Here is a 15,267-nt window from a genome sequence, read left to right as displayed (position 1 = left end):
GCTGATCTCTGTGGTTAGAAATGAGAACAACCCCCAGGAAGGACGTCTGCTCTGTAGACGCCATCCAGCTTCCACTTCGCCCATTTCCAAAGGCTTTTCTCTCCTTATTCGACTTTCCCGCTTCATCTTTGGGAGCACGTTGGAAGAAAACAGCAGCAGTTCAAGTGAGAGGTGAATCAGGAGTGGGAAAGAAGTTGTACGGATTGCTCAAGGTGTTGTTATTCCCTTTTACTTCATTGCAAAAGCAGTTGACCTCTGAAGGAGGCCCGTGGCAGTGCTCAGCCCTGTGGGGGCTGTCTCACACTGCAGGAAGATGATCATGGCAAACCAGCATCACACTGACAGCCCAGCTCTTTCTGCATCGTCACACCCAGTCACTTCCCAGCTGCCTTTCACACATGTTTGACAACCCTTGGAAAATCAGCATCGTTTAAACATTAAAGAGCCTCTTTAAAAATTCAGCAGCAAAGTTCACCTGGTTTTTAGAGCCATATTTAAAGCAGCATGGGAGGGCACTTCTACTTTCTAGAATGGGGCTCGTGTCCAGCCCGTGGGGCTGTAAGAGGAGGTTTTGCAACCACACTGCCTTCCCCAGCAGTGCTCAGAGCTGGCTAAAAAGCGTGTTCCCACAGTTTGCAGCCAGCACTTAACCTAGCCCTGCTTGCCAACAACTAAGCAGAAGTCGGGGCTGCTGTTTTCAGTGTCAGCAGAAGTTAAGATCCTGATGCTTTCTACACTGAGGACGCAGATCAGCAGCACGTCCCCCATATCCTGCAGGTCCCTCGTGCTTTGTCTGCCCTGTGGATGCTGCTCACATCAGCTGATGCTGCAAGCCTCTTTTTCTGGTTGCGAAAGTGAGATGGAACACGCTGCCAAGGTCGTGCAGTGAGGTGGCAGAGATCACTGACGGAGATGAAAGAGGAGATCTAATGAGCTCCAGCCCGGCACATCTTACAGCAGATTCGGTTACCTTACCCATCAGACCGCAGATAAATAGTGTACTAATGGCTCTCTGCTACACTCACCTTTCAAGATAATGCTGAGGTGGCTGTCTGCCCAACATCCCCGTCCTGCAGCTGTTAAATTAGGCGGTCATACCTAGTTTTGGTTTATTTCGTTAAGGAACAAGGGATCCCAGCCCACAGGTGGGAGCTGAACTTCTGCTCTGTGTAAGAGAAGCACAAAATAAAGCCATCAGGACAGGGATATTTGACCCCCAAAGCTGCCAGGCCAACAGCTGACCCTGTTGGTACTTCTCAGTAATATCCTTGTGAGTTTGAGTTGTTGAACACCATTATGTCCATTTACAGGGACCACTTTCATCTCCCACCATGCTCATGGAACACTCATTGATTTACCTTTTAACAGCACAGTATGACCTGCAGGACCCATTTTTAGCCAAAGAACTCTCCCTCTCTTTGCTGTGTGTGACATGGCGTGTTGCAACAGCAGCAGATCCCCAGCACCTTACAAGCAAGCTATGATACTACAAACGAAGACAGAACCCAGCTCTCCAAGAGTAGCAGAGAGGCCTCGTGTAAATAAAACACAACCTGTTCAAAGGACATATTCTGTGACTGCTCTTGCTGTGCTTTGTCCCTTCACACATTGCCCTTTCTGCCTCTCGTAGGGAGATGTCACCCTGCAATGCACTGAGCTCTGCCTCATCCTGCTTACCCAGGAGTAAAGCATAGCATAGATTTGTTATCCTGGGTCATTGAAATCAGCATCACTTCCAGGAGTGCATCTCCAGTCATGTTATCCTCTGGAAAGGTAGCAGTTAGCAACAACGCTATTAATAGGAGAATGGAAAGTCTTCTGTGCTTGAAGCAGTGGCACAAGGAACGTGATGAGTTCAAAGAAAATAATGGAACGTGGTCAATTAATGTGGCTGCTTTGGAAAGCAAAGCCTGACACCAGGATCTACTGCCTGATAGGAACCTGCATGGTTTCTGCATGGTTTCAGGGGACACGGGACTGTGTGGGCTTTGTGAAAGGTTAATGACTTCCCTGCTCTTCTGCAGGCATACAGCTCAGGATGCACAAAACACAGCAGTCCTGGGTCAGAATCTCACTGTTTCCAACCTTTGCCACACGTGAGCATCAGCTGCGTTGTGGTTGGGCTTGGGCAGGCTTACCTCTGCCAGGCCATGACCCACTGTGAATATTTTATGTGTAATCTTTTTCTGGGGACATTCAAATACACATCACTTGGCTATGGAAGGACCATCGAGTGCACTCTCTTTCAGAGCACAAAAGCAGTCCTTGCTGGGATGGGGCTGCTCCTGCTGCTCTATTCTGCTCCAGCCCTCAGTTCTGTACTCACGCTTTGAGACAATCCCATCATTATGGGCATTGGTACAAAACCCCCATTGACTGCCACAAGACTCTTTAGGCCAAAATAGTAAGGTCAATAAGGTCTGAAGGTAGAAGAGATGTACCCAAGGCTGCATCTGTTTTATCCTCTTCTGTTTCAGTGTGGCTTCTTATACACTCCATAACACGCTCCTTTTCTATTAAGTCTCAGGTGCTGTTGGGTGGATGTGATGACACAGCACAGCTGCAGACTGCTCCTTCCCAAAACCATGTTGGAACTGTGCTCTGGCAGGCATGGAGAGCAGCGGATGGAGGCATTGCCCTCAAACGGAGCCTGCAGCCCAACGCTTCTGAAGACACGCTGCTATGAGCAGATTGGTATCTGCCACACAAACCCCATGGGGACGGGAGCTGCTTTCCCAGACACAGGGCAGACCAAACTGGCGAGACTGGGTTTGGCTTTGTGCACATCTTAACCGTCTCATTGCAGCATTCCCCTACCTATAATAACATGGGATGGGAACCAAGCCCTAGGGCTGAACACACAAGTAACACCAGGATCTGCTCCTGAAACAGGAGCACTAGGGAGCAAGCCGTGAACTACAGCACACCCCAGAAAGATAGATATTGTTTAAAAGCATCTCCTTCCTTGGAGCATTCTTGTGTGTGGTCCAAAGAGCAACGTTTCCTTTTAAAAGAAGTCTTTTAATTTACATTCTGAGAGTTGTATTCAAAAAAAAAGTCACAAGCTATGGAATAAATCCAATTGAAATTTCAGACTGGTTATTAATCTGAGAAATTGCAGCACGCAGTTCATTGTCTTAGCAGTGCAGTGATATCTTTGAGTACAGCAGGGATCAGTTATCACCATGATTCTTCCTAGGCCTGTACTGTAAGCTATAAAGGATGCCCAGAACCCACACAAAGGAAAGCTAAAGTAAGTTGGTGTAACAGCTAGGATGCATCCCATTTTCCTGCCACTCCTGTATGTGTCTTGCTGTGAGCTGCCAAAATAAGGGAGTTAAAAATGGAGCGGAGCGAGATATTTGTCCCGGAGACACTGGGCACAGTGACTGCAAGCATAACCCAGCTCAGAAAGTCAGCACCCGCTGAGCAGTGCGTTTGTTTTATTTGCCAGTGTTCACCTCAGACCTCTACCACGTCCATTGCTAACCACGTACAAGCTTGCATCACGCGGATCTAGCTCCCAGGTGATACCGCAGGCTGTTATTGGGGGTGTGTTTGCTATGTCTGGGCTCTGCAGGGAGCACTCAGTGCTCAGCAGCACGTGGGCACCAGTTGCACGCAGACATCCCCAGCAGCTTGCTGAGGTGCTGCTTCTGTTTCAAGCATTGCAGCTGGGATAAGCTATACAAAAAGAGTAAAAAGAGAAGTACCTATCCCGAGACAGCTAGCACGCTACAGATCAAGCTGCGTTGATGACAGCCACTAAATGTGCTTTGGTTTTTCGTATGAAATACCAAAAGGAATCTGAGTCCCTTGAGTAAGTCCGTGCTCCTCTTACTACCCAGGATCCAAGCTCTAAAAGGCTGCCAGTGAAATCCAGGCTTGTGTAACCTCTTGAGAGTAGTTTTCCTATAAAGCTGCAAAACCAAGAGCAGATAGCCTTGTATGATAGCTCAGAGGTAGACGCGCAGGGGAGGTTGCTGTAAAAGTCTTGGGTAGCAGTCAGGAGGAATCAGTCTCACGTTAGAAAGCTTATTTCTCTCTCTGGGCTGCCTGGAAGCTGAAGCTCCTGCTGTGTGTCCTTGCCATCTCCCAGCACAGCAGCTGCATCATGAGCGGTCGCAGTTCTGAGCATGAGCTGCTTATGGGGGATTTATGTTGGCTTTGCAGGCAGCTCCTTGGTTGGGCTCGGTGACTGAGGCTGGTCACCCTTGTTCTGGCTTGGAGGAGGCGGCCACGTGGTCTTCTGATGGAGATGGCTGAAATGAAAAAGTGTTTTTTGTAACTTGGGAAAAGGATACAAAAGAGAGGACGGAGACTTTAGGATGAGAGGCGGTGGCCCTATGTTGCGTGAGGGGGGAATTCAGGTTGGACGGTAGGACAAAATTGCTCTCAAAGAGTGGTGAGGCATTGGCACAGGCTGCCCAGGGAGGTGGTGGGGTCACCATCCCTTGAGATGTTCAAGAGTTGTGGGGATGTGGCACTGAGGGGCACAACTAATGGGCATGGTGGGGCAGGTTGGACTTCATGATCTCAGATGTCTTTTCCAACACTGGTGATTCTGTGATTCTATGACTATGACTAGAGAAAAGAGGAGGCCGTGGATCTCAAGTGGCTGATTGTGCCGGCTATCTGTTTTGCCTGAAAATGATTTTCCTAACCTCAAAATCGTGGATTGCAAATGCCTACTTTGTACCTAGCTGCCTCCGTGCTGGCAGACTCTAAGGTTCACTTAGGGTGCTCAGTTAATACAGTTGTCACAGACATTCAGGTCTCATAAACATGCTCTTTCAGAAGATGTCTTCAGGACGTGGCTCTGTTAGATGTGATTCACTTCAGAGGTTTCAGGGAAGCTTTTAGAACACTGAAGATCCAACCAGCCACACATGTCCTATGACTCTTGGCTGGAACTTCAGTACACCGTAATTCCATGACATAACAGTTCAGTGCATTCAGTGAGGATTTTTCCCATGCTCAGAGCTCACAGTGGTCTAAATAATGCCACAGGGCCATGATTTCCCTTCTGGCCTGAAGGAAAAAGCATATTGTAGGGGAAAAAAAAAGGTCCAGGAATTCACCCCATACTTCTCTGTGCTGGGTGGGAAGGCTCTCGCTCTCTAGGAGAGGACTTCCTTCTCTCTCATGACCATATGAAGGTCTCTACCATATGATCTGATTCAGAGTTGTCAAGGAAAACAAGAGGAGTTTTCGTGATGTAAAAGTTACAGAGCAAGACAGATTTGACACCTACTCCTTGTAGTTTGGGAGCCCTTCAGCAGGCAGGCACTGATCCCTGTCACACGGCGAAGCTGCAAAGGTAAAACCAAGAATAAAGCAAAGGATTAGAAAGGGTGCCCAATACAAGTACCACTGCTACATCATCATCACACACACATAAACGATGCAGGCACTCTGGAAATGGTAATATGCTCATCTATCAGGAGTGCTTCTCAAAGGCTGCCATTATTTTCCTTGCATCTTGTGTTCTGAGAAGAGGCAATGCTGGAGTGCAGTGCAGGAAAGGCTGTGGCAGTGTGTCCAGTTGGTGAATGGCATCAAAGACTAAGGAGTGGGCACACATTTGGGGCTGTCCGCTCACCTGATCACGACAATGGGATTAGAAGCTCTTCTTTTGCATGGGAAAAGACAAGTAGGGTCAAATAACTGCTTCTAAGAAGCATCTATGGATCACAGCTGAGAACCCCAGGCTGGAAAATTAATTCAGATGCTTGGTGACTGATTTGCTACCTTTTGCAGCTGTGAGAGTGGAAGGGAGCCTGGGCAGCCAGGCTTGCATGCCAAGGAAACAGGGAGATTACTCTTCCCCTCTACTCAGCATTGCTGCACTCATGCCAGGATGGCGAATGAAGGTTTTGGTTCCCAGTTCAAAGCTGCTGAGAAGCTGGATAAAATTCAGCAAAGGCAGCCCTGGGGCTCAGAACCTGCAAGGGGAGCTCGAGGAGGGCTGAGGGAGCTGAACTTATTTAGCTTGGCAAAGAGGAGGCTGAAAAGCAGTCCCACAGCACACACTCCTACTTCAAGGGTAATTACAAAGACGTTGAAGCCAAACTCTTGCTGCCGGTGGCAGACAACACAACTGGGGGCAACAGCCAGAGATTGCACCTCGGGGACTTCAGACTAGACGTTAGGAAAATCTTTTTCTGCATGGAGCAGAATGCAGCTCAAGAAGACATTATGCACAGAGGCTGCGGATCTCCACTTTTGGAGGCGTTTAAGATGCAGCTGGCTGAAAGCACTGCAGACCTGGCCTAATGTGTCGGTCCTCCCTGGAACAGGAGATATGACTGCTGATCTCAAGTAGTTCCCTTCATAGCATCACTACGATTCTATGGAACCATCCTCTGGGCTCAGTGCTTACCGTCCTTGTTGGAGAGCATTGGCGCTAGCAGCTCTTTAGCTTCTGATAGCAAAAGGTCAACAAGATCTGAAGATGGAAGAGATGTATCTGAGACTGCGTCTGTTTTATCCTCTTCTGTTTCACTGTTGACTCTTACAAATACGGAAAGTGCCATCAATACTTCTATCATGGAACAGTCATTGACAACCCTGGCCAGCTTCTTCTGAAGGATGCTCTGTGTGACTGCATTGAGGGCACTGCCCCTCCGTCTCTCAGCACTACAGGAGTCTCTTTCAGGCAGACTTGTATACAGATTTAAGATATACTATCAAAGTACTTTTTTTAGAATTTCCATATATTTTTTTTTTTTTAGAATTCCTCAGAACCTTTTTTTCCTCCATTACCATAGAAATAACCATCCTGAAAACCTCACCATTCTAAAGAATTGTTTCCCCTTAGCATCACTCTTACAAATCAGCTTTCTTCAAGGGGCTGTCGTTACCAACAGGATCGTGACCTTTCAATAGGTGAACCAGTTTAAAACAAAAAGAAAGCAAAACACGACCAGAGTTCCCATAATGGAATTCTGATACATTCCCTATGAGGGGTAGAGGAGCCCTGACCTTCCCTTCTGCAACCATTCCTGATGTTAAGAGTCACATTTGCTCTTCGCTTCCACTCACTCTATCAGCTTCCATAGCTGCTGATGGAGAAGTACACGGCCCTAAAGCCAAAGAGTGGTTTACATTAGGAAAAGCAGATGAGTCCCAACTCTGCTTCATTCAAACAGCTTGCTAAGGGGCTGTGCTAACAGGAGCAGCCTAACCATAGGAGTGCTTCACCTACTCATTTCCCCAAAAAACAGAGGCCAACTGCTCCCAAAGTACCAAGTGATGTGCAGCCCCCAGAGCATCATTTCCCAATGCTTTCCTTCCCAAAGTGACAGCATAGGTAGGTTCTGTGTGAATCACCTTCCCCTGAGAAAGGTCAGGAAATGAAATGTTCCTGGTCTGCAGTTCCCAGAAGCCATCTCCTACCTTTTCTCATCTGCTAAGTGACCGGGCGTGCTCAGGACCTTGTGAACGTTCTGCCATAAAACAAAATCAGAACAAAATAAAAGGTTTCAGACTTGTAGGAACGAATAATTCCTGAGAACAAACCCCATGGGCTTCTGCTGCTGATCAGATTTAACATGACAGTAATCAGCTTCTGCTTATTCATTGCCCTTGAAGCAAATATCTCAAGGCCTTTTGCAGCACAGGCAACGTTCACAGCCCATGCAAATACACAGACACGTCTAAATTATGCATTTTAATGCCAGCAAATAAAGTATACTGAACACAGCATAAAAATACTCTTCCAGAGAGTGGTTTGGCAGGCTACATTTCAGCAAGCCCGTAATCATTGCTACCAAACAATCCCAGCTCTCTGAATGGTACCTACCTGTGTAATTTCTCCCTGTGGTTAACGAATGCTCAGATGCTACTGAGGGATGTATAACAAGGAGACATTTTGCCCCAGTAGACAAAATGCTGTGATGTTTGTCGCTGAGGCCAAGCCAAATCCACTCGCAAAGCCCAGACTGAAACTGCACACAGCCCAGTGCCTGGTGCTGCACATCCAGAGGTGTTTAAATCCATAGAATCATAGAATGGCCTGGGTTGAAAAGGACCACAATGCTCATTCAGTTCCAACCCCCTGCTATGTGCAGGGTCGCCAACCAGCAGACCAGGCTGCCCAGAGCCACATCCAGCCTGGCCTTGAATGCCTGCAGGGATGGGGCATCCACAGCCTCCTTGGGCAACCTTTTCAATGCGTCACCACCCTCTGGGTGAAAAACTTCCTCCTAACATCCAACCTAAATCTCCACCATCTCAGTTTAAAACCATTCACTTCCTTTTTCTCCCCTGTTTCCTGTTGCTTTCCAGAGCCCCTAGGACAAGTTATTGCTAGCTGTAGCATTTGGAGTCCTAATGCTTCCCATTCTGGCTGGTTCACTAGCTACACAAGCCTGTATTCCCAACACAGGCAACAAAGTGGAAGAACACGCAATTAAAAGAAAGCTCTGGAAGAGCAGAACTACTCCTCAAATTCACGCTTGCTGTGCATAGAAGCAACCAATGCGTTTTACAAAGGGAAGGCCAAAATGCAAAATGATTCCAACTATCATATCCAGCACGAGGGGACTCGTGGGCTGGGTCAGCCAGGTTTCCAGGCTCCATCATCTGCACCACACCATTATGTATCTCGTGGGTACGTGAGCATCTCTGGGCTCATTGCTCAGCTTCTCCTAACCAACAGGCAGCGCCTTGTTAGAAAGCAGAAGGAATAAGACCAGGTATGGACCAGGAAACAAGTTGGAATTGCAAAATCCCTCACATAAGGGAAGAGGCCACAGTGATGGCACTGGTGGCAGCTCAGAGCATCACCTGCACAAAGAGGAGCAGTTTCCTATTGCAGATCTCCAGGCGCTTCCTCGAGACTTCGGATTTCCGTAGCTGGCCATCAGCCACGGACAGCTGCCTTTTCAGCTCCAGGATGTCCTCCTGCCCAAGAGAGAAAGGTGATGAGGACACTCCAGTCCTGCCTCTTGGAAATGCCAGCTTATGGCATTTGCTGTAAACAGAAAGCCACAGTAATCTTGGAATGGACAGTGGGAACTGCGCAGGTAACAGTGCACACCCAAAGCCAGTGCTGGCCTTGTAGAACACAGCAAGTGATGTATATGCTACTGTGATTTTCTCCCTTGTAAGGAGGGGGTGGAACCTCCAGGGAAGGATCAGGAGTGTTGCTCAGTCCTGTCTGCGTGCATCTGTACTCCCAGGCTCAGGAGTTGCACTACCTCAATCTCAGCGACGTGTTTTGCTTTCTTCCCTGCCAGCTGCATCTTCAGTTCTGCAATTTCAGCCTCCAGCAGGTGGATCACTTCCTCGTAGTCCTGCTCCGCGCTGTGTGCCTGTCTCTGCACCACTTCGGCCATCTGCAGCTTGCTGTGCAGCGTCCTGTTCTCCGAGAGGAAGCCCAGGGCTTTCTGGAAGCAGAGAGAAGTAATGTGAATGCACTGCATCCCCTTTCTGGGTCAGGGACAACCCGGGGGTGCTTATGTTAAAAAGAGAAGAATAAAAAAGAAAAAAATAATAATAAATCAACATTTTGTGGCACATCCAACGAGCCAGCCCTTCGCTCACCTGGTTCAGTCTCTGGAGCTCATCTTCCATTGACTTCTTACTGTTCTCCACCTCTTTCAGGAGAGACTAAGAGAAATATTTTCACCAGATTAGAAGAAGGAAGGGAAGGGAAGGGAAGGGAAGGGAAGGGAAGGGAAGGGAAGGGAAGGGAAGGGAAGGGAAGGGAAGGGAAGGGAAGGGAAGGGAAGGGAAGGGAAGGGGACCTGCTCTGGGGTCTACATGGAGGAGAGGTCCCACCTTCAGCCTTCGGACTTCTTGCCGCAGGTCAGTCATCTCCAGCTGCAGCTGCTCCATCTCCTCACTGCCATTGCAGCTCAGCGAGTCAAGGGTCTGCATGCAGAGGGCAGAGGACAGGCAGCGTTAGGCACCGGAGCCAGTGAGTTGTGTTGCAGGTGTGTTGCTTTCCACCCCCAGAATAGCTATGAATCAAACTGATTTGGAAAAGGAGATGGCATTTGTAGGAAGAAGATCAAAAGGCACACTGAATAATTCAACTGAAGGCTTCCCCTCCATCCCGGGATTTGAGTCTCTGATCCCTGACAGACACACAGTAGCTGTTCTACAGTGAATTTTCATTTTGAGCCAAGAGAAATTAGTTGGAATTGATTAATTAAGGCTGCTTTTCCTTCTGCATCACTGTGAGTGGCACAGGCTGCTGCTTTCACATCATCCCATAGAAGCTCTTGTTTCCTTATTAAAAGAGATGAGTCTGTTACAGTTTCATAGAATCTGATTACAGAATCACAGAATGGCCTGGGTTGAAAAGGACCACAATGCTCATCCAGTTCCAACCCCCTGCTATGTGCAGGGTCGCCAACCAGCAGCCCAGGCTGCCCAGAGCCACATCCAGCCTGGCCATGAATGCCTGAAGGGATGGGGCATCCACAGCCTCCTTGGGCAACCTGTTCAGTGCGTCACCACCCTCTGGGGGAAAAACTTCCTCCTGATATCCCACCTAAACCTCCCCTGTCTCAGTTTAAGATCATTCCCTCTTGTCCTATCACTGTACGCCCTCATAAACAGCCATTTCCCCTCCTGTTTATATGCTCCCTTCAAGTATTGGAAGGCCACAGTGAGGTCTCCCTGGAGCCTTCTCTTTTCCATGCTGAAGAACCACAGTATGGTTTGGGTTGGAAAGTACCTCACAGCCCATCCAGCCCCATCCCCTGCCATGGGGACATCACCTCCCATAGATCAGGCTGCTCAGGGCCCCATCCATGGCTGTGGGCCCCTCCAGGAATGGGGCATTCACAGCTCTCTGGGCAGCAGTGCCAGCACCTCACTACCCTCTAGGCCAGGAATTAATTCCTAATACCCAACCTAAACCTTCCACACCCACCCCTGCACAGCCCCACAACATCAGCTCCTCAGGAGCAGGGCTGAAGGACACGCACTGACCGGGGAGTGGAACGCCGACGTGTCCAGCAGGTTGGCCACCTCGTGCTGGGTGAAGAGCACAGAGCTGGAGTCCAGGCCAGCCTCATCCAGCTCGTCCTGCATCACATCCCTGAGAGCTTGGAGGAGATCTGAGGGAGAAAGGCAGGAGAGAGATGCAAGAGCTTGGGGAAACCCACTGGCTGCCAAGAGTGGGTTTAGAGATGCTTATAAAGATACATATCCTAAAAATATATATAATTATAACTTGGGGTCTTGTATTAGAACACCGTGGTTCTCAGAGCTGTAAATATTTGAACCCAAAGCAACGTTTCCCTGCCCCACATCACCCACCTGCCTGCTGGTGCTCCTCTGGCCTAAGCAATGCATTCCAAATCGATGGCTTCAGCACTTTGGGGAGGCATCGTATTGATGGGTGTGAACACCAAGATTTGGTCTGCAGTCAGGTGCAGTGGGGAGGAGGCACCCTTGGTATGTGCTACTTACTATAGCTGCTTTCAGGCTACATCAGGGCCCAACTGAGGGTTTCTGCCCAGCCCACTGCCTTCCAGCAGCTCTCTCCTCTCTCAGCCATCACACCAAGGCTGCACAGATGCTAAGAGCCCATGGAGAGCTGCCTGCTCACCTCCATAGGCCACTGTCCCCTGCGAGTCCGTGGTCAGGCTCTGCCGCAGCTGCCTCTTCTTCTCCTCGGTCACCTCCAGGCCGAGGTACTGCAGAACCTGCCGCAGGAACAACAAGCACTTAATAGAGAAATACTAAATGGAAGGAATGCTTTGAAGCAGGTGCTGGGAGAACACAGTGCTGGGTTTCTCCTGGAAGTGGCTCCGGGCATCAGGTGCTGCTCGAGCAGGGTTGGGCTGGATTTCCAGCCTCTCCTTTCCTACAGCTGTACAGCAGTGCCTGTTCCAGGAGATACATTCACGGCTCTCCAAGAACATGTTATGCAGATGGCAAACAGATTTGCAGCTATTAAATGGGCAGGAGCCTTATTAAATGCTTGGAGCTCTTTCTCTCGCAGCCCGAACCGTGCTTGGGATTGAGAGGATAAAAACTATTCACAGAGTATTTCCTGAGGCAACAGGAGACATTCAAATACTTTCCCTCTTCACTGCACCTATTGCTCTCATTATGAGGATGCTCCTGCAGATATTTATCAGCCCAACCCCTGGGCACTGCACAGAGGTGGCTAAACCTGTGCAAACACCACTTTGGTGCCAGAGGCAACGGCTAAAAGGCTTTAAAAGACAAATTCCAGCTCAATAGAGAAGCTGGGAATGGGCTGGGATTGAGGTTAAATCTGCACGTGTGTCTTCTGCTCAAGGGTCCCACACTCCACATGAGTGCCCCCACCGTGTCCTGGTGTGCACAGTGTGAACCCCTACCAGAGCTACAGCAGCCACCCCTTCTAAGTGTTAGATTCTGGATGGGAATGCCAAGCACCCGAGCTCCTCTTATTGCACAGAAACTGGATTATAGGCAAGGCAGGGGCAATCCTAAATCCCTATCTAGGAGAACAGAGGGTAGGATAGAGGATAGGATGGGATAGAGGAAAAGGGGATAGGGGGGAGGATAGGGGAGAGGATGGGAGTGAACAGAGGATAGGGTGAACAGAGGATAGGAAGAGATAGAGGATACAATAGGATAGAAGAGAGGATTGAGGATAAAGGACAGAATAGAGGATGGGATGGGATAGAATGGGATGGGTTGGGGTGGGAGAGAGGATGGGGTTGGGGGGTTAGGATAGAGGGTAGGGATAGAGGGTAGGATAGGACAGAATAGAGGATAGAGGATGGGATGGAATGGGAGAGAAAATAGGAGACAGGATAGAGGATAGGAAGGGATAGAGCATAGAATAGGACGGAATAGGGGGTAAGGTATAGGATGGAGGATGGGATGGGAGAGAGGATAGGGGCTAGGAGAGAAGAAGGGAGGGGAGGAGAACTGCGGGCTTAGGAGAACGCAGCAGTCCGTATGCGGGCAGGAGCCGAGCCCCGCGCTGCCGGGCGGTGGCAGCAGATGGCCGCCGGAGCCTCGCGCTGCGCCTGGGCTGAGCGCTCCCGCATTGCCCCTAAACCAGCAGTGCTCGGAGGGGGGAAGAGGCACATGCACCCCAAAACCAGAGCGGGGAGCACGACCCCCACGACAGACACCGTGCAGCCGAGGGAAGGCACTGCTGGGGGCTTTGGGACTGCCTGCAGCACTGGGAGGTGGCCAAGAGGAGCCAACGCTCTTCCAGTGCCTCTTGGCACACAGCTGGGATGCTCACCACACCCTGCTCTCCCTTTGGAGCTCCTAAAGCTGGACACAACCTCCTGCAAACTCAACCGAAGAGTGGAGATGCGGGGCTCTTCCAGACACTTCAGTAACGATCAGATTAATTAATTGCAGCAGGTGAGCAGCGCAATGCCACCATGGAAATCAGCGCTCTGAGCTCTGCGCTCCTGAGCTGTTACCATCCCTGGGTGGCTGCAGGTGAGAGCAGAGGGGACGAAGGCTGCAGCAGCCCCTGCTCGGTATGGGATGGTGAGTGCTGATCAGAGCGCTGATGGGGCACAGTAGCTTTATTGTGTGCAAACAGCCAGGCTGATTCCCTCTGACCGTTCCTATTCAGTTTTGCAATTTTTAATCCCTCTGGAAAGCAAGTGACACAGTGACCTCGATGCTCACCCCTGGTGCAGCCCTCCCATGCCCAAATGAAATACTGGTGCAAAATGGAAAGCTCTCAACCCGCTCCCATCTCAGCACCAGGTTTTGCTGGGTCTGCTCTCAGCTCAGGGCCAGATTCCTGCAGCAGCACCCCAGGCTGCATACAGACCACCCACTTACCCACCCTTAATTAGTATTCAGCACAGGGAGGGGCTGGTGGCTCATCCACGGGTGATTTTCTGCACAGAGCACCCCAGGAGGATGGGGAGGAGATGCCACTATGGGACCATGCACTCACCAGCTCCAGCTTGCCATCCTTGAGGCGAATGTGGGGATCCAGTGCTACTTTGGGTTTGGAGCCCGTGGCTGCTCTCAGGCTGGGGGCAGAGCAGGGTGCTGAAACACCAGGGCGAAATGTTAATGGGAGAGGGATTGGGAAGAGGAAAGAAGTGCCTGCAAAGCAACATTCAGGCTACGTAAAGTAGAATGTGCATGCAGCAGAACACAGCCGAAGAGCAGGATTTGTTAAATCTGGTCCCAGGTGCTGAGAGGGGGGATGGCAAAGCCGTTCTGAATGTGGGCTTCCTGGTGGTTTAAAATGGGATGTTCCACCTGAGGACCCCAGGCTGCCAAAATGCCACCAAGGAACATTCCAGCCATAAGTTTTTGGATTCCTGGGGTCTGTAATTGTGGTGATACGTTTAAAAGAAGAAATAAATCTGCCTGGGTCTTGTCTGCTCTAACTGATTAAGCAAAGTTGTATGATGGGAGGCCTTGGCTTTTCAGAGCTCCCATGGGATAAAGCAATGTGGAAAAATAACTATGCAAGACTTCTTCCACCCCCCAGGGCTGCAAAAAGCCCTGGGCTCCTTTCCCAGGCTGCCCAGGCAGGCTGTTGGGTTGGGAACTGCATGCACTGCAGCTGAAATGCTCCTGTGAGAAGAGAAAGGGCAGCGGTGTGCAGGTCGGAGCTATCTGAAGATGGGGAGAACCCTCTGCTGACAGCTGGCTGCTCCTTGCAGGTGCTGTCCCCAGAGCTTGGTGGTGGTGCAGGGCACAGGTAACACTGCCATGGCACTTGTGCTCCTTCAGCCCATTGGGAAACCCCACAAATAATCCATAGTGAACCATGGCATCCCCTGGGAGAAGCTCAGGGTGGCTCTGCTCACCCTACAGCATGGCAATCCCTCATTGTGCTGGCAGCACGGGATTCTCCCAAGGACCAATTCCTTTTTCCTGCCTGAGATCTGCTTTACAGCTTGGGCTCCCATCTCTGCCCCAGCCCTTCAGTGGTGCCTGACGGACACACGCCTCATCCTAATCCCAGGATTCATCTGCTCTGCTGATGGCAGCAGCTGGGAAGCAGGAAGAGGTAACACATGGGGCTGCTGGATTGGCCACCAGCACTTCACTCCCCAAGTTCAAGGTCAGAGCTGTTACCTCCAGGCATGGCTAATCAGGATTAGCTCAGCGAGGCTCTGCTGTCAGCTCTGGACATGCGGATATCCAGGGTGTCTGCTGGGCTCCTACCTCCAAGGCAGCCCTGGCATGGGCTCTGAGCATGGCGTGCTGCTCTTTCAAAGCCACTTGTCTGCTTTCATGGGTGACAACACCAACACAAAGCCTTCCCAGCACTCAGCATGAAGCAAACGTGTGCAATAAAATCCCCCAGCT

The 15,267-nt window shown here is 50.1% G+C and overlaps 1 protein-coding gene across 2 annotated transcripts in view; it reads right to left on the bottom strand.

Annotated features, from left to right (window-relative positions):
* Positions 1 to 3,410: 3,410 nt before the first annotated feature.
* The window catches only part of LOC100857632 (multiple PDZ domain protein-like), a 30,494-nt gene continuing 18,637 nt past the window's right edge, over positions 3,411 to 15,267 (bottom strand). For both annotated transcript variants that reach the window (XM_046900748.1, XM_003642153.6), the window contains 11 exons: positions 13,892 to 13,989; positions 11,570 to 11,666; positions 10,948 to 11,075; positions 9,787 to 9,879; positions 9,550 to 9,615; positions 9,204 to 9,392; positions 8,791 to 8,907; positions 7,399 to 7,448; positions 6,383 to 6,513; positions 5,255 to 5,312; positions 3,411 to 4,262 (listed from right to left, as the gene is read on the bottom strand). In XM_046900748.1, coding sequence (XP_046756704.1) covers positions 4,157 to 4,262; positions 5,255 to 5,312; positions 6,383 to 6,513; positions 7,399 to 7,448; positions 8,791 to 8,907; positions 9,204 to 9,392; positions 9,550 to 9,615; positions 9,787 to 9,879; positions 10,948 to 11,075; positions 11,570 to 11,666; positions 13,892 to 13,989 — 1,133 coding nt within the window. In that variant the 3' untranslated portion in view covers positions 3,411 to 4,156. The remainder of the gene's footprint in view (positions 4,263 to 5,254; positions 5,313 to 6,382; positions 6,514 to 7,398; positions 7,449 to 8,790; positions 8,908 to 9,203; positions 9,393 to 9,549; positions 9,616 to 9,786; positions 9,880 to 10,947; positions 11,076 to 11,569; positions 11,667 to 13,891; positions 13,990 to 15,267) is intronic.

Source organism: Gallus gallus, chromosome 14, assembly GCF_016699485.2.
Source record: "Gallus gallus isolate bGalGal1 chromosome 14, bGalGal1.mat.broiler.GRCg7b, whole genome shotgun sequence".
Classification (NCBI taxonomy): domain Eukaryota; kingdom Metazoa; phylum Chordata; class Aves; order Galliformes; family Phasianidae; genus Gallus; species Gallus gallus.
The sequence above is the reverse complement of the archived record's forward strand: the minus strand, read 5'-3'. Positions and strand labels throughout refer to the sequence as shown.